The 19,023-nt window shown below is 45.5% G+C and overlaps 1 protein-coding gene across 6 annotated transcripts in view; it reads left to right on the top strand.

Annotated features, from left to right (window-relative positions):
* Positions 1–19,023, top strand: part of galnt14 (UDP-N-acetyl-alpha-D-galactosamine:polypeptide N-acetylgalactosaminyltransferase 14 (GalNAc-T14)) — a 45,315-nt gene that overhangs the window by 3,817 nt on the left and 22,475 nt on the right. For all 6 annotated transcript variants that reach the window (XR_009128636.1, XR_009128638.1, XM_058065397.1 and 3 more), the window contains exon 2: positions 5,483–5,652. Coding sequence is in view for 4 of the 6 variants with exons in the window: in XM_058065397.1 (XP_057921380.1) it covers positions 5,483–5,652 (170 nt within the window). In the remaining 2 variants the exon portion in view is untranslated. The remainder of the gene's footprint in view (positions 1–5,482; positions 5,653–19,023) is intronic.

Here is a 19,023-nt window from a genome sequence, read left to right on the forward strand (position 1 = left end):
CACTCATCTGCATGCCTGCACACACGCTGAGCCTTTGAAGCTGCTTGTGTGTGTATGTGTATGTGTATGTGCTTGCATGTGCGCTTGAGTTCAGTCGGAGGAGTCCAACCAAACACGCTAGGATGAATTGCCATCCCATCCAAGGCTGTAAAACCTCCATTGTTGTCTATGGATCATTTCATAATTCATTCATTCATTTTCTGGTGCTTTTTCCTCACAAGGGTCGCGGGGGGTGCTGGAGCCTATCCCAGCTGTCTTTGGGCGAGAGGCGGGGTACACCCTGGACTGGTCGCCAGCCAATCACAGGGCACATATAGACAAACAACCATTCACACTCACATTCATACCTATGGACAATTTGGAGTGGCCAATTAACCTAGCATGTTTTTGGAATGTGGGAGGAAACCGGAGTACCCGGAGAAAACCCACGCATGCACGGGGAGAACATGCAAACTCCACACAGAGATGGCCGAGGGTGAAGGGTGGAATTGAACCCTGGTCTCCTAGCTGTGAGGTCTGCACGCTAGCCACTCGACCGCTGTGCCGCTCATTTCATACTAATTACATGAAAAAAGAATTCATTGATCCCGATTTCAACTTTTGGCAGCAAAGTAAACCCTAACAATCTCACATGACCACCAACGCGGCCTCTGATTGGCCGCTTGCAGACGGCAAGCTTTGTGTTTTTCTTTGCGACTTTTCTCCAGTAAGCAAGATGGGCGTTCCATTTCCACGCGTGTGTGAAAGTGATTCATTTGCTGGTCATGTGCACGTGCGGCGGCCATTCTTCCTCAGCGGGAGCTGTTCACGCAGGCGGGAACGAGGGAGGGAGTGAGGGAGTGAGGGAGGGGGGAGGGAAGTGAGTTTTGTTGCAGCTGACGGTAACAATAACAGAAATAATAATAAAAATAGTCCTCGTCATCACTCACTTTCATGCCGTGCAGCTGGCATGGCCGCCGCCGAGCGTGGAGGAACATTCCACCGCCGGCAAATACGATTTATATGCATCATTCTTTTTTATAACCAATAAATCATTGATTGAAATATCATCATGAAATATGATAATGACTAATCCATACAATAGTGTTGATTAGAATATTCATTGTAATGAAGTCACTGATGGAAATACATTTGGAATATTCCAACATGGGATAGAGGATTGTTGTGCCCATCCATTGCCGTCTAAATAGACGTGGAAGGGGGCAAAAGAAAGTATTTGGTTTTACCGTAATACTTCTAATACACGCGCACATGGAACCTATTGTGTGTTGTCTTGGTGGTCTTTATGTGGTGGACTCGAGCAGTTGACCTGGAGTCATGTGACCAAGCAGATGGAAGATGGTGTATGCAGTACAATATAATACTCTAATACTACTAATAATACTCTAATCCGTGTTTTCATGTCTCCCCACTTTTTTATTCATCGTCTTTGTCCTGTCTTGACTTTAGAAGCGTTCCCTCAAATAAGGTGGTCGCTAACAGTGTGTTGCGATTGTGTTTAACCCCCCCCCCTCGCCCCCCCTTCCCTCCCCAGCGCCCACAGCCACATGATGAAGGAGCACATTCGTCCCCCTAAAAGCCTGACGCTGTGTTTTTCATTTTACCGCTTTATGAAAGATTCCGTGCCTTCCCAAAAGAAAGCGCAATCATCAGCAAGTTAGCGTGCGGCACAATCAAGCACCTTTTAGGCGGCTAATTGACCGCAGTGCACGTACGTGTGCGTGCACGTACGTCTGCTTTTTGCTCACGGGTGGAATCCTTGGGAAGGAAAATATCTGACCTTGTAACTTCCCACTCAGGAACACACTTGCATACTTACACTCATGCTGTGTACTCACATAGAATACTTCCGTACTTCCCGAGTTTAGGAATCTTGACAGTGGGGTCCTAAAAGCACACACACTCTACACAGTACACTTAGTGTGTACTTGACTTGTACTTACTGCTGTGTAACACTTTAGTCTGTACTTGCGTACTTAGTATTTTGAGTGCATTATTGCACACTTGCATACTTTGACATAGTCTTTTGAGTGTTTACGTGCACTCTTGCATACTTACACTATTTTGAGTGCACAAGTGTGCACTTGTGTACAAACATTTGGTCTTTTGGTTACATAAGTGCGCAATTGTGTCTTTTGAGTGCGCATGTGCTCACCTGCTTATGCGCACTTTTTGGTTTTAGCACAGAAGTGCACACTTGCATACTTATACTATTTTGAGTGCATAAGTGTGCACTTGTGTACAAACATTTGGTCTTTTGGTTACATAAGTGCGCAATTGTGTCTTTTGAGTGCGCATGTGCTCACCTGCTGATGTGCACTTTGTGGTTTTAGCACAGAAGTGCACACTTGCATACTTACACATTCTCCTTTGAGAGCAAACGTGCACACTTGCTTACTTAGACTTGTGTCTTTTGAGTGCACAAGTGCTCACCTGTGTACTTAGACTCAATTTTTGAGTGCATAAGTGCTTTGGGTGTATAATGGGCCCACCTGTGTCAGTGTACACAGTATACTTATTGAAGTCATGTATTTGTGGCACGGCCAAGGTAATAGAATACTATATGTCATATTGTGTGTGTGCTTGGTGATGCGTGTAGGATTGAGACATCCATCTAGTTTATGGAGGATAAAGAGAGCAGAAAGAAGGCTAACAAGAAGGAGGAGAAAAGAGGACAAAGATGGAGGAGTGATGCGAGATGACGAATGGCGGCAAACAGAAGGAGGGAAGAGTACGGGTGGTGGTGGGGGGGGGACAAGGTCGAGATGACAGCCAACAAATGAAGAACGTGAAAGCTGACAGACGACAAGATGTGTGTACTTTTCCCTTTGTGCTGCTGGACTGACGCCTCGTGTCGCCATGGTTGCATCACACTTCTTCTTTCCTTTTCTTCTTCTTCTTCTTCTTGGTGGGGAGTCGGTGAGGCCTTCCTGACCTCTGGTGTTATTATTCTAATTATTATTAGTCATCTTATTTCATTTTATATGACTAGTATTACTACTAATAATAATTGTGACTAATATTAGTCACAATATTAGTTAAATATCGAACATAATTATTGATGAATTCTATCGGCATTCCGGTGTTGTTGCCGTCTTTCCACTTGAATGGGTCGAATCGCCAGGTTTTCCCTGGAATGTCGTGCAGGGATTGGAACCTTCAAGATGAAACAAAGTTCATTCGCAGAACGACCATAAAGTGCACATATTTGTTGATGTTGATGTGCCCTGAGGCGTTCAGGCGCACTCGTAATTGTGAGTGTTGGGCAATAATTGTTTTTCATTTTCATCCACGTACCCCCCCCCCCCCCCCTAATTATCTACTGAGTATGTGTACCCCCAGTCAGTAGAAGAACAGGCTGCGGGCTGCAAATGCCCCCCCCCCCCCCCCCCCCCCCCCGTGCCGGAGTTTGGACACCCCTGACATAAGCTAGTGGTTCTTGTTCTCCTTGCAGGCGTTGAATGGTTCTTTCCTGTCTGCTTGCTCTGCAGTGTTTACATCCCTCGCCACCAGGCACACACACACACACACAAACACACACACACACACACACACGTGTGTGTATTGACCAGCTAAAGTAGATTTAGCAGTAGAAGGTGAAGGATTTTGCTGTGCTCCAGCGTGCACATACAGTATGGATTAGCCAGCAGTGATATCTATGGCAACAAGAAGCCAGAAGGAGGAGGAGGAGGAGGAGGAGGAGGAGGAGGAGGTGCTCAACATCTGGACGCTTTAACCCTTTCACCATGCTGCCAAAATACTCATCCACCGACATGGATGTTTTTTTTCTCCTTTTAGTGTGAAGGATAAACTGTGCATCTGTTGCAAGGTGACGTCCCAGCTGTCCTTGCGTGCGCACACACACACACACACACACACACACACACACACACACATACACGCACACACACACACGCAACCTTGTTTAGAGCTACAGTGGTGATAAAACATGGAAGTGGAACATTCGCATGGTGCACATTGGAATTGGTTTTTCACAACATCCTACACAAGGATCAATGCTACTTTAGAGTAGTCAGTGTACGACTGTGGCATGGCGCTGCCGATGTTGCTGTGGATGTTCTGAGGTCCTGCCTCTCGCCACCGCGAGCGGCGCAGCGCCACACTTGGCTTTTCAAACGCGGTTAGTCGAGCTCCCTATCGATTGTCGACAAGAGGACGCCCGTCTGCTTTATTTTGGCCGCTTCTCTCCTTCAATTCCTTGCTTCCTTCTTGCCGCTCCTGTGGTCACTTTCTCTGTTACTCGTGTTCTTCACGCTTCGTTGTTACGGCCGCCGGGGGAACAACTACGCACACACACACACACACATATGCACACACAGCCCTCTAATGGGCCCATTTAGACAAAGTGTGGCATCAGCAAGTGTGCCACTGAGCAACGAGAAGGAGGGGAAGATGTTAACACATCAAACTGCGACCCCATGAGTGTCTGTGGGCTGGTTGAGAAGAAATATGGCCGCCGGCCTCCTCTCTATATTTTGTAAAGACATTCAAGGCTTGAGAGAAGTCTGTGTCCATCTTGTACAGCAGTGTAGATCAGGGGTCTCAAACACGCGGCCCACGGGCCAAATGTGGCCCGCAGGACACTAGTTGAAAGTTTAATGTTAGTGCGGCCCGCGCAAGTTTGATATGGATGCTGTATGGTATCATGTACCCAGACAAAATGATTACGTTTGATTAATGTTCATGTTAAAGGTTAAATAACTGTTAATAGTTATCCTCCCTATCTGTGTGGAAGTGGTAAGTTTTTGGCTATTTAAGTTTAAAGGAAATAACTTGAAGGCTACCTTAGGTCACTAGCTCTCTAGTTTGCGACTTAGCATGTGTCTCAAGACCCTGCAGTTGCGCAATATGTTGTAAATAAAAATAGTATAAATGTGACTATAGTCGTGTTTTGTCATGTCTACAGGGCTCTAATAATGCTTTGTTCATTTTAATCTGAAAAAAATAATTTGTCTACCCACCAACTATATGTGGTTTCTTACGTTTTTATTATTTGCCGTTTTATTGTTATTATTATATTTATTTATTTATTACTGATTGATTGATTTTTCTTTATTCTTGATTTGTTTATTTATTTTTCATCTTATTTTCTGTAGAAAAATAAAAAGTAAGATATTTGAGAACAGTGGAATGTTTTATCAGAGCTTTTCTTTGAAAATCGAAACCAAAGCAAAGTTTATTCATTTTTCTGTTTTTAATAAATGCGTTTTTTTTTTTGTTTTTTTTTGGAAAACCTGATGCGGCCCAGTCTCGCCCAGACCCTAGGTCCAGTGGCCCCCAAGTAAATTGAGTTTGAGACCCCTGGTGTAGATGCAAATACATCAGCAATTCTTGTTTCAATCTGGCAACACAAAGGGACTTTATAATCAAACATGGTGCACGAGTGCTGCCGGCGTTTCATCCAAGCCCCGCCCTAACCGGGCCTCTGTGCCGCCCCCCCCCCCCCCCCCCCCCAACACAGATGTCCGACGCCGAGTGGGAGGACATGTTGGACGACTTTGACGAGCGAAGTTACCTGAGCGCCCGACGCTGGAGGCCTGGCGACGACCCGTACACGCTGTATGCCTTCAACCAGAGGGAGAGCGAACGCATCCCCAGCAACCGAGCCCTGAGGGACACCAGGCACCTCAGGTAGGACACACACACACACACACACACACTTCCCTCAAAGTAAAGCTGGACTCCAGGCCACCTCCACGCCCCTCCCTTTCCTGTTCCGACTGCGTGTTGTAAGGTGAGGAAGCGGCGTGGGCACTCATTGTTGGGCTCTGGCTATGTCCTGGAGCGATGCTGATGCTGCAAGATGGCATCTGCTGGGAGATAAAGATAGCGTGCTTCCTCGTCTGACTCATCGTGTGTGTTTTCAAAGCCAAGCAAAGTTTCCGCCAACAAAGTTTGCCTTGGTCTCCTTTTTAGAGAAGCGACTCTTTTGGCTCGGCTCACTAAAAAGATTCGGATCCTTTGGCTCCCAAACGGCTCCTCTGATTTGTTTTGTTGCTTCAACTGATTTCTTGCCAAAATGTCTACAAAATGAAGTCATTTTTGTTCCTATTTATTTATTTTTTACACATTTTAAAGTCTGGTTTTTCCTTTTAACAGTTATATTTAAGACCTTTTTGTTTTTAGGACATTTTACACTTTTACTTAACTCACCTTTTCTACTTATAGTTATTGGTGTCATTTTTAAATACGTTTTATGGAAGTCATTTTTATTTGTATTATTTTATACACTTTTTGTCAGTCATTTCTAAATTGCGGGACACTAGTTTGAGGCCCCCGCCTTGATATGAAAGTTTAATGTTAGTGCGGCCCGCGCAAGTTTGATATGGATGCTGTATGGTATCATGTACCCAGAAAAAATGATTACGTTTGATTCATGTTCATGTTAAAGGTTAAATAACTGTTAATAGTTATCCTCCCTATCCGTGTGGAAGTGGTAAGTTTTTGGCTATTTAAGTTGAAAGGAAATAACTTGAAGGCTACCGTTTAGGTCGCTAGCTCTCTAGTTTGCGAGTTAGCATGTGACTCAAGACCCTGCAGTTGCGCAATATGTTGTAAATAAAAAAAGTATAAATGTGACGTGTTTTGTCATGTCTACAGGGCTCTAATAATGCTTTGTTCATTTTAATCTGAAAAAAAATTATGCACCTTTTGTCAGTCATTTCTAAATTGAAAAAACTTTATTAGACATAAAGTCCAATCAAATCAGTGAAAACAAAACCAAAAAAAAGCCTGGAGGTGAAGTTAAAGCATTTCTGATTGTGTGCGACTCTAACGTGGTTTGGGACCAAAAGGACTCTTTTCTTTTGGGGTACCAGATTGAGTGATGGGGTACCAAAATAGGGGATTGTCTTCCATACCAACGGAAGTTTTATCCCCCCCGCCCCCATGTTTTAACACTGGAGAGGCAAATATGGCAGAGTAGCAAAGTGTAGTGCTTAGCAGGGGGGGGCAGGGGGGGGATCCAAGCAGGACGTTGCATGTTGGGCTCTGTCTAAGTCCTGGAGGGATGCTGATGCTGCGAGTTCACATCTGTCCTGCTGGACCTTTTGCGTGTGTTGGTATGTCCCACGCTGCATGTGATGTGTGTATAATGAGTCGTTGCATGCCTGTGTGTGCGTTACTAACAGTTCCTGTGTGTGTGTGTGTGTGTGTGTGTGTCTGTGTGTTAATGAGTGTGCTTCCTTGTGTTTCCGAGGAGGGAAATGTGCTGTGTCGCTGGCATACGGCGACGGCTCGTGTGCGGCAAAGAAAGTGAGAAGAGCGTAGGAGGATGGGGAGTGGTAGGGGGGGGGGGGGGCATGATAACATTCATTTATCTTGCTGGGGACCACTTTGTGTGTGTGTATGTGGGGGGGGGATCTGCTGTATCAGCTGCTGTGAAGCCAGCATGTTAGCGGCAGGGGCACATGAAAGACTCATGACCCCCCCCCCCTCCAAAAAAAAAACATGATAGCATCTTTCCTTTGGCATAAACTCTTCTTCTTCCACGATGAGTGATGGAGATGGCTTTGAAGGTGGCAAAGACGGTCTTTCGTTCTATCTTTCCCTCCATCTTTCCCTCTAGCTTTCCCTCCATCTTTCCCTCCATCTTTCCCTCTAGCTTTCCCTCCATCTTTCCCTCTAATTTTCTATCTATCTTTCCCTCCATCATTCCCTCTATCTTTGTATCTATCTTTCCCTCTACCTTTCGCTCCATCTTTTCCTCTACCTTTCCCTCCATCTTTTCCTCTACCTTTCCCTTTACCGTTCCCTCCATCTTTCCCTCTACCTTTCCCTCCATCTTTCTATCTATCTTTCCCTCCATCATTCCCTCTATCTTTCTATCTATCATTCCCTCCATCTTTCCCTCCATCTTTTTCTTTGGCAATTTCACTGCTGTGTTATTGTGCAATGACAATAAAGAAGTTTATCTTTCCCTCCATCTTTCTATCTTTCCCTCCATCTTTCTTTCTATCTGTCCCTCCATCTTTCCCTCTATCTTTCCCTCCATCTTTCCCTCCATCTTTTTCGTTGGCAATTTCACTGCTGTGTTATTGTGCAATGACAATAAAGAAGTTTATCTTTCTCTCCATCCTTGCCTCTATCTTTCTATCTTTCTCTCCATCCTTGCCTCTATCTTTCTATCTTTCTCTACATTTTTCTATCTTTCCCAACATCTTTCTATCTATCTTTCCCTTCAGCCTTCCCTCTATCTTTCTATCTTTCCCTCCATCTTTCCCTCTATCTTTCTTTCCATCTTTCCCTCTGTTTTACCCTCCGTCTTTCCCTCTGTCTTTCCCTCCATCTTTCGCTCCATCTTTCCCTCCATCTTTCCCTCCAGTCGTCCCTCCTGTATGGAGGTCACTTGGTTCCAGACCCAACAGTAATAAGTGAATAAATAGTAAAATAGTATTGAATATGAATAAACGTAATATTGATGAATATGATATGCTCGTACACGCCAAATACGCCCTTGTAGTCACCTTCACACACTTCTTTCTTTACATCACTATAAGTATTTTAGTAAAAACTGCGCTATAAGTGAGGGGGCGCTATCGGAACCCATGCAGATGTAGGATGATGACGGCATGACGGCGTTCCTCGCCTCCATGTTAGATACGATAGATGGTATCGGTGCGGCCGCTCGGTGACGGCGTACAGACGCCAGGGTGCCGCCTGAGAGCATCAAGACTGTCGGATGTGTTTTTGTGATGATTATTAGCAGTTAAAATGTCTCTCCACTCCACAGTGGATGCAGCACAAATCCACGTGCTGGCGTCGGAAGGAATGATTGACAGGTGGGTCAGAGAGTAAAAAGTAGATGGAGGAGGAGCACAGCCAGCAGGTGAAGAAAAGCTGTGCTATTTTCCCAGCAGGCCTTCACATTAGAACAAGTGGCAGCTGCTCAGAGGGGTTTTAACCATCCACTTCATTAGGTACACCCCCTCCGCACATCCTGTCCGAAGATCACGGGGACTCCTCACAGTGCATCACGCTCACTGATGCTGCCGTGCATTCAAAGCCTGCACATACTGCAGGTCAGAGGGGGGGGGGGGATTAATAAGGAAGCGCCGCAAGCCGCTGAGAGGCGAGATGAGCGCGTGCGTGTGCGTGCACGTGTAAAGCACTCCAGCGCCGGGCTATTATCTCAGTGAACCGGAGCACCTCCCTCAGCAGGGATGAGATCCAAGCACCGAGACAATGAGCTGAGGCACGCTGGGAGCAAACATGGCCGACCGGCGTGTTGATATGGCAACGCCGTCCTGCTGCAAGTTAAAGAGGCCACGCCAAGAAAGGCCAAGCTATGGGCGTGTCCTGTTGGCACGTTATGCTACGTGTCCCGTACACCAAAAGCCCCGAGCCATTGGTTGACGCAAACCGTATACGTATAACGGTAAAGGTCTACTTCCTGTTGGTGGCGTGTGCTCCGTAGAGAGCGTGTTCCACCCCTCCATTATGGAAACAACCCTCGTATCGCTACGAGGAGGTTGTGTTGTGTTGTGTTGAGACCTCTGCAGGGGGCGGGGCCTGTCAGGTGCTAATTAGCCCTATCGGCTCGCCAGCCATCCTCGGGCGGCGACGCTAACGAGCCGCGGCCGTTCAATAAGCGGCACGGAGCGGCGGCAGTGCTGGTTTGTGTGACTCAGCAGTCAAGCGTTCATCAAACCATTAGCATCTCCGCTTCTGGACGCCGCGGGAAGCAACATGGCCGACTCCCGTGTTGGTTAAATAAGTTTGGATGTGAGTTGAGGGCGGACCACGAGGATAATGGTGCGCTGCTTCCTGTCGGCCTGAGCTGACAGATGTGCGTTTCCTGTGCGCGTACGAGTGTGCGTATCAAAACACGGCAAAAGCTCTCTGAGCTTCTTGTATTGTGTCTAAGCCGCTGATGCGGAACCGCAGCTCTCCACCGCCGCCGCCGCCGCTGACAGTGACGCTAAGCGGCTTTAGGCTAGCAGCTAGCGCCGTGGCTAACGGCCCCACCCACCCACTCAGTGTATGTGTGTGTGTGTGTGTGTGTGAGCCTATTGAGATGTTTAGCATTGTGTGCCTTGTTGTCATGTCATGGCTTTGTTGCTGAAGGAGGAGAATGACAAGGAATTACAAACACTTTTCTCATTTCTCATCCACTTCACCGCCTAAATCCACTTCAGTGATGGCAGTGATGGGGGGGGGGATACGGAGGACAGGATGAGGAGGAGTATGATGATGCATGAGAATGGATGGATGAGGAAAATATTCAAGATGATGAGGCGGCTTGATGAGGATGATTGGGAGGATGAGAAGGATGAAGGAGGGTGATGAGAATAACGAGTGTTGAGGATGAAGATATCATGAGCTGGAAGAGGGAGGAGGATGATGATGATGAGTATGTGAGAAATGGTGAAGATGAGTGAAGATGAGTGAAGATGAGTCTTGATAAATGTGAAGAATGTGGGTGATGAGAGTAGGCATAATATGAGAATATGACATTGACAATATGATACATATATATGACGACTATAATGGGATGTAGTATAGTGTGTAGTTCTATGCAGTGTACTATATAGAGTGTTTTGTGTGTGTGTGGTTTAGTCATCTGATTGAATTATTGATGGTGTGTGTGTGTGTGTGTGTGTTTGTGTGTGTGTGTGTGTTTCTTGTTATCCTTCCACTGTGTTTGACCGTTTGCTGAGTTTGTGTTTTGCGTGTGATTGATTGGTTGATTGATGCTGTCAATCATCTGCTCACGATGCTTGTGTGGCCTCCTTTGACCTTTCAGTCTTTATTTTGGGTGTCTAATCAGGATGAGCGGTCGATAGCCGCTGTCATTGATTGACGATTGATTGGCCGCTGAGCTGCTCCCCACTAGTGTTAGCGTTATTGTGGCCATGCACGACTTTGTGTGTGTGTGTGTGCGTGTGTGTGTGAGATAAGACATTTATTGTTATGTAAGAGTAATCCTACTCTGCGTCATTTTAATCCCATTTAGTGCGACGCACTGATTAAGTTAATCCGAGCTGCTGGATGTACGATGTTGCCATATATGGGCGTTCCGGCATCGATCAGTGTTGGCGCTGAGCCGCCTGAGGGCGTGGCCTGGTTAATTCCTCTAATCAAGTCCTGCCTCTGAAGATGAGGTGTGTGAAGGAACTGGCCGTCAGCCAATGACAAGCGACATCGTAGAAGGGATGGAATTTGAACTGATGATCTTGTTTTCTTCTTCTGGTCATCGTTGGGGGAACAGGAACAGGAAATGAAGCGCCTTGCCGTGATTGGTCGTTATTGTTGTTGTTTCTTTGGTCTGATGTGCTGCACAGTGACGTCATCACCCAGTGTGGCATGTCCAGGCTAAAACACATACGTGTGCTGCTCAACATCTGTCATTTGTGTATTTTGGTATTATTTGGTCTGCCCAAGTGTAGAGGGGCGTGGCAACATGGGTCACATACGTGGAATGGGAGGCACTATATTTCATTATAGGGGTGACTATAGTCATTATAGGGCCAACTATAGGGGTGACGGCAGTCATTATGGGGTGACTGTAGTCATTATAGGGGTGACTATGGGGTGACTGTAGTCATTATAGGGGTGACGGTAGTCATTATAGGGGTGACGGTAGTCATTATAGGGGTGACGGTAGTCATTATAGGGGTGACTGTAGTCATTATAGGGGTGACGTAGTCATCATGGGGTGACAGTAGTCATTACAGGGGTGACTGTAGTCATTATAGGGGTGACTATAGTCGTTATAGGGGTGACTGTATAGTCATTATGGGGTCACTATAGTCGTTATAGGGGTGACTGTAGTCGTTATAGGGTGACGGTAGTCATTATAGGGGTGACGGTAGTCATTATGGGGTGACGGTAGTCATTATGGGGTGACTATAGGGGTGACTCTAGTCATTATGGGGTAACTGTAGTCATTATAGGGTGACGGTAGTCATTATAGGGGTGACTAAAGGGGTGACGGTAGTCATTATGGGGTGACGGTAGTCGTTATGGGGTGACTGTAGTCGTTATAGGGGTGACTGTAGTCGTTATGGGGTGACTGTAGTCGTTATAGGGGTGACTGTAGTCGTTATGGGGTGACTGTAGTCGTTATAGGGGTGACTGTAGTCATTATAGGGGTGACTGTAGTCGTTATAGGGGTGACTATAGTCGTTATAGGGGTGACTGTATGGTCATTATGGGGTCACTATAGTCGTTATAGCGGTGACTGTAGTCGTTATAGGGGTGACTGCAGTCGTTATAGGGGTGACTGTAGTCGTTATAGGGGTGACTGCAGTCGTTATAGGGGTGACTGTAGTCATTATAGGGTTGACTATGGGGTGATGGTAGTCATTATGGGGTGACTGTAGTCATTATAGGGGTGACTATTGTCGTTATAGGGGTGGCTGTAGTCATTATAGGGTGACGTAGTCATTGTGTGTGGGAAACAACTTTCTTAAAGGGACAGGACAAATGAGTGTGTTTGATGGACGTGTAACCTGTTTGTGGGGGTCAGTGGATCAAATATTATTTCCCTCAATCAAATCCAAAATGTTTACATTCTGTTAAAATGAACTGGAGTGCTCATATCCCGATAAGGCAGTCAGCTTACAAAATCAGCAGGGATCAAATACTTATTTTATTCCATCAGAATTCTTGAGCTCCCTTTTTTTATTCACCGCAGTAAATTTCTATTGTGTTCATAAAATGAAAGTTGTCCAGAAAAAAAGACCAAAATCAGTTAAAGAGCTTTAAAACGACGCTCATTTCGCCCGCCGCCGCTAACAAGACAAACAAGCTGACGCTAGCTAGTCTAAATGTAAATTTTCAGCGGGCTACTGTACTGCATGAATAAATATTAACCTCTTAGAGGTGAGCCCCCCCGGACCCGTAATGAATGCGCCCCGCTCAGCACGCCTGCACGGCTTAGTGCCGAAGAAAGAAACTCCTTTCACTTGCCGCCCGTGTCCTTGATGAGCCGCGCCACCGGCCGACTCGCTGGACTGTTAGCGCCTGGCTTTGCTGCTCCGAGTCATTACGTGTCAGCGGCCTTGTTTTAGTCCTCCTCCTCGTGGCTTCGCCGGAAAATGCTGTTCAAGAATGGGAATCTCATGACGGGAAGACTGAGCTTTAAAACCAACAGCAGGAGGAAAGTCACATACTGTTGTAATAAAATAATAATAAAATATACTGTAAAGTGAATTAAAATAATATATATATATATATACTGTATGTAATATAGCTATCCTATTATAATTTAAAAATTATTTTAAAAAATATAAAAATTTTAAAATAAATACATTAAAAATACATTTAAAAAATGACATTTTAAAATAAATGTATTGTTTTTTAAGAATGCATAACATTTGTAAATACATTCACACAATTTATTTAAATAAATACATAACATTTTAAAATATGTGCACTTTTTGAAAAAATTAATACAAAAAAATATATAATATAAAATATTTTTACATAGTCTACTTACAATTTTGAATAAATAAATACAATTTTGGCTGCACTAACCTTAAAAGATGTTTTGTTGCTTGCTCATGTGAGCTAATGCTAATGCGCTACAACACGAAATGAATGCTAATGAACGCTAACGAATGCTAATGCGGCGCTAATCTAGCTGCCGTATTTGAGAAAGAGCTAATTAATTAAATTCGATTCAATTGTTGGTGATGTTTCAATGCAAAAGGAAGACATAATCCATCAGTTTTAATTAGCGTAAGAAGGACAAATCCAAGCAAATAGAGGAGAAGAATATGGAGTGTGTTTATTAAAAGCCGAGTCAGCATCTCGCGTATGTGAAAGTCTTTCTGTGTTTCAGTCGTGAAGGTGAGTGAGTGTTGCGGGATGTATTGTGGGATTGTAATACGTTTAATCCCCGTCCCGCTGCCTGCTAATCCAAATGGAGCGATGAATAGCCTTGAAGCTAATAGGAGCGCTGCGTTTGAACGCTGCCTGCCTACTCTCTTGCTGCCCGCTTCGGCCCACATGACCAGAAGCTACAGGAAGTTGCTATAAGGATAAGAAGTACATCACAAACACGCTGGTGGCGGGAATACTTAGCTTGCTCTACTTGCTTAGCTTTGGAACGTCTATTTTTCCTACCATTTGACTTTCCCTGAAGTAGCAAAAATACATACACTACTTCCATCCTATCAGTCTTTGCTTGTTCTTCTCATTCTTCCTCCGATGCATCCGCTCCTTCTCCTTCTACTCACCAAAGGAGGAAGCTGTTAGGAGGCCATCTAAAGTGGTCCACAAATAAAAAGTTGCATTGCATAAATCTGCTCTCCGCTGTTGCAGCTAACGAGCACCCGGCGGCTATGAGCGTGTAAAAGGTGTAAATCCCCTCGGAGCGCCGCCTGATCAATAGCTGCTTGTCGGGACAGGAAGCAGTTATGTGTCCAATCAGTGTTTATCAGCACGTGGGCGGCGTGAGGTAAGCTAGCGCTAGTAAGTACGTTGTTTTAGATGTGCTGTGGAAGGAGGTGATGGACTCGTGGTCCACAGAGATGGGTTGAACATTTTGGAGAGAGAACGTCTGAAAAGACACAAATGGGGCTTGAACAGATGCACTTTGGCGGCCTTTATTTAAAATTTTACTTTACTTTTCAGGGCTTGACAATAACGATGTACCGATGGCCCGGGGCAAGTTAAAACCAAATTGGGGCAAGTAAATCCAATCGGTGATATTCCCGTGGGGCAAGTGCACTTTGGCATGCCATACTGCCAAGAGTTTTTTTAAAAGCGGTTCTTGTTGGGTGTTGGTAAAACACGGACTGCGTAATTCCAGTGGTAATTTGCAAACCAATCCTTGCAAATCTTGAAATGGACCAATCAGAATCGTTTATTTAGACCGCGGTCCACCAATCAGCGATGGTTTGACTAGGAAAACATCTATCATGGCGTCCCTGCCAACATGGTCTAATTCTTCAACAACTTGTGAAGGAAAAGAGCAAAAAGTGATGAAGCAGTGCCTCCTAAACAAGTATTTTATTAGCGGCAGCAAATCAAATGATGGCACAGGTGAGTGAATCACATTGCTGTGACAATTTGAAGTGGTCACAATGAAACACCACCCATTAGATCCAATACCAAGTGCTGATTTTGCACAAGCTACAAAATCTAGCGCTTCCATTGCTCTGTGGATTTTTCTCACCTTTGCTTCACAAATTATTGTTAGCATAGCATTTTTTTCTGGATTAAAAACACTTTACTGGCGGTCTAGTGGTTAGCGCGCAGACCTCACAGCTAGGAGACCAGGGTTCAATTCCACCCTCGGCCATCTCTGTGTGGAGTTTGCATGTTCTCCCCGTGCATGCGTGGGTTTTCTCCGGGTACTCCGGTTTCCTCCCACATTCCAAATTCCAAATTGTCCATAGGTATGAATGTGAGTGTGAATGGTTGTTTGTCTATATGTGCCCTGTTATTGGCTGGCGACCAGTCCAGGGTGTACCCCGCCTCTCGCCCGAAGACAGTTGGGATAGGCTCCAGGAAAGGAGGAAAAAGCTGTGGAAAATGAATGAATTATTAGTACACATTTTTATTTATCGAGGCAAAGTGCCTAGAAGTCTCTTGACAATCCAGATTTCCATGCAACGTCATGATCTATGTAGGAAAACAACCACAAGAAATGATAATCATTTAATATTTATTTGAGATTCTCATGTGATGCCACAAAAATGAGATGATATCAATATGGCAGTCTTTTCATTTTACATGGGGCAAGTTGGGGCAAGTAGTTCTCACCTTAAGGATTCCCCATGGGCAAGTCATTTTTGGTTTTAATGTAGAGCCCTGCTTTTTACTTTAAATTAGGCAATATTTGAAAGTGTATGGCAAAATAATAACCTATCTGTGCAATAAATGTTAGAACATTCTATTTTTTTTTTTTTTTTTTGTTAGATGTTAGATGTTAGAACATTCTAGAATGAAACCCTTCTCATACATGACATGACGCCTCCGCTACCATGGTGACCCTTTCCCTCTCCTGGAGCCTGTCCCAGCTGTCTTGGGGCGAGAGGCGGGGTCAAGCCTAGACTGGTGGCCAGCCAATCACAGGGCACATATAGACAAACAACCATTCACACTCACATTCATACCTATGGACAATTTGTTGTGGCCGATGAAGCTAACATGCTAATGTGTTTTTGGAATGGGGGAGGCTAACTTGTCCTGTTCTTGTAGCATACAGTCACATGACCTCTCCATTAGAGTTGAAAGGTCAGGTTCAAAGAGTGCAACAAGATCATCAAGGGAAGGAAATGAAAGTCTCCTTCATCCTGACACCAGGAAGCGGAGGAGTAAAGTGAGGATGATGAGGGCAGGAGGATGAGGAGTGATGGCGGCGGCGAGGGGGCATCAGATGAAATGAGATCCATTTAAGGCGCTCACGTCTGAGCCGCGTTGCCACTTGTTTTCCCGCTCGGCTAATTGCGTGCGTTGATGTCCAAATAAACGACGTGCTGTCTGCTTGAGGCTGAGCGAAGGACTCGCCGCTCGACGCAGGCGAGACCCCCCCTGAGCGCCGGCGGCGGCTAAGTGCACAGGAAGTGTCAGCTGGCAAATGAAGGAAAACAAAAGTGTTGCGTGGGCGGCTCCATGAAGACCTGCTAAACGTTAGCTCCACCATCTTGATCTTTGACAAAGATGGTGGACACCTGAAGGTCAGCTATGATGGTGATGATGTTCCAGCTTTGATTGGGAAAGTTGGGAAATTCATTTTCCCATTTATTGGTGTCTTTCTCATTTATTGGTGGTGGCCCGCCACAAACACATTTGGACTGCAACAGCTAAGGTCAGTGATATTGTCCCACTAGGACTTGATAATACTTTGAGCCAATGGAATAAGCCGGGATCCATTGTGTACTTACTGCGGTGTACTCAGTACAGTAATCCCTCGTTGGGGCGGCTAATTGTTCCAGACCCGACCATGATAAATGGCATTCTATGGAGCCCCCAAGGGACATGGAGGAAAAAGGCGATTTTACGACATCGCTCAAAACTTTTGTGAAATATTGCATTACTTTAAGAGCATTGTACCAAATATTTTTGTAGTTTGAGCGTTATAACCACCTAAATATGTTTTTTTTTAACAGGATCAGAGCCCTTTAAGCGTGAAATAATTCCTGGGAAAGTTCATCACTGTTCCATGTTTTGGCCGTTTGTGGATAACGACTCTCACTGTGGTTTGCTGGAGTCCCAAAGCTTTACACATGGCTTTATAGCCTTTTCCACACTTGGATCTTAATTCATCTCAGTTATGTTATGTTTTAACGGCGGTGGGGGGTGGGGGGTAGGTTTGGATTTTTGTCTCTTTTAATAATAATGAATAATAAAATTTGTTTGATGATCTGAAACACTGAAGTTAACCATAACAGCGCCAACGCCTGGCCTGGCATTCACACTGCAGTCTGCTGTGATGACATTCTTTATTTTCTGATGGACCGAGGTGTGTGTGTGTACATGAACGTGTGTGAGTGTGTGTGTGTGTGTGGGGGGGGGGTTATTTAACGTGATGAAGAGGTGTGTGGCCAGGATGTATTGGCTCGGACAGCTGCGCTGCTGGGAGCGTTACAGTCGTCACGCACCATCTGGCATAACGTGCAGACACACACACACACACACACACACACCCACACACACACACACATGAACACACTCCCAAATGATGTGAGTGAAGCCAACAGACACATCCACCACCTGCTGTGGCCTTCAGCTAGCAACCGCTGTCTCTGTTGCTTACCTCTCGCACACACTGGCGCTATCACTCTTTGTGTGTGTGTGTGTGTGTGTGCGTTTGTGTCCCTCCCTCGTCACAGATGCCGCTCAGTCGTCTTGTTATTGTATGTATTGTTATTGTGTCCCCACCGGGCCAACGGGGGTCAGTCCACTTCCCGATCGACTTCCTGTCACACTGATACATATTTACCCCCAATGTTGGACGGACAGATGGAGCCCCGCCTCCACACGCTGTCCAGCTGGCTGCCTTCTGATTGGCTGACCTCCTGAAGCCTGCTATTGTCCAATGGAGCCCCCCTCCTCAAGCAGGAAATCATATAGAAAGAAATGATCTGTTCCAGGGTCAACAGTGGCGTGTTACGTGCAAGAATGTACATTTTGCACTGCTGGATCTTTTAGGATGCTCTAAGTAGAGCTTCATAGTGTCAAAAGGGAGGGAGAGTAAACAATGGAGCTTCGGGTTGTGCGGGGGTGTCAAACGGCTATGGTCATGACTGGCCTTTTCCACAGCACGCTGTACGCTGCACTTGCTAAAGAGTGGCACGTGAGTCATTTTGCTTCACGTCACTTCCTGTCAGTGTTGCCCATACAGTCATTCATCTGTGGCGGCCTGCATGAATGAATTTGTGTTTCCATTTCTATATTAGTTATTTTCATATTTTTGCAGTCCTGCGGGAAACACCGCAGTTTATTGTCTTCTCCTTGTTGGCGCTCATCCTTCAAAAAGCAGAAACTCCTTTGATGCCGGCTGAGCTGGGGAAGCGTATTTCCCGTGGAAATGCTGCTCGACCTCCACATCACATGACCTTGGGGGGGTTTAGAGCTTCCTCCGTCCGGTCAACAAATCAAGCGTGCTGATGCGAGTCCACGCTGCCCTCGCTCGCCTCGGCGTGGCTTCCCAGCATAACAATAAGGAATGGTCAGACTAGCGTGTGCTGATGTGGCGAATAAAAGTTGATGGTTCCCAGTCAAGTACGTTCATCAACAGCGACATTTGCTTCTCCAATGTGGACCTTCTCCCCTCAAGTAGCAGATGAAACAACTTAGGTGAGACTTTATTCCAGAAGTCAACCAGGGACAACAACTAATGTGTGTGTGTGTGTGTTCCACCTTATTATCGAACCTTAATTGTGCTTCTTGTTTTTATATATATGTGTGTGTGTGTGTGTGTGTGTGTGTTTCTGGGAAGCTCTCCAAATGAGCGTCCAATCACCAGCTGTTTACCTCAGATAGCTACCATTGCACACGTGCACACGCACACACAAACACAAACACTAGAGTCAACAGTCTTTGGCT

Source organism: Doryrhamphus excisus, chromosome 1 (genome assembly GCF_030265055.1).
Source record: "Doryrhamphus excisus isolate RoL2022-K1 chromosome 1, RoL_Dexc_1.0, whole genome shotgun sequence".
Classification (NCBI taxonomy): domain Eukaryota; kingdom Metazoa; phylum Chordata; class Actinopteri; order Syngnathiformes; family Syngnathidae; genus Doryrhamphus; species Doryrhamphus excisus.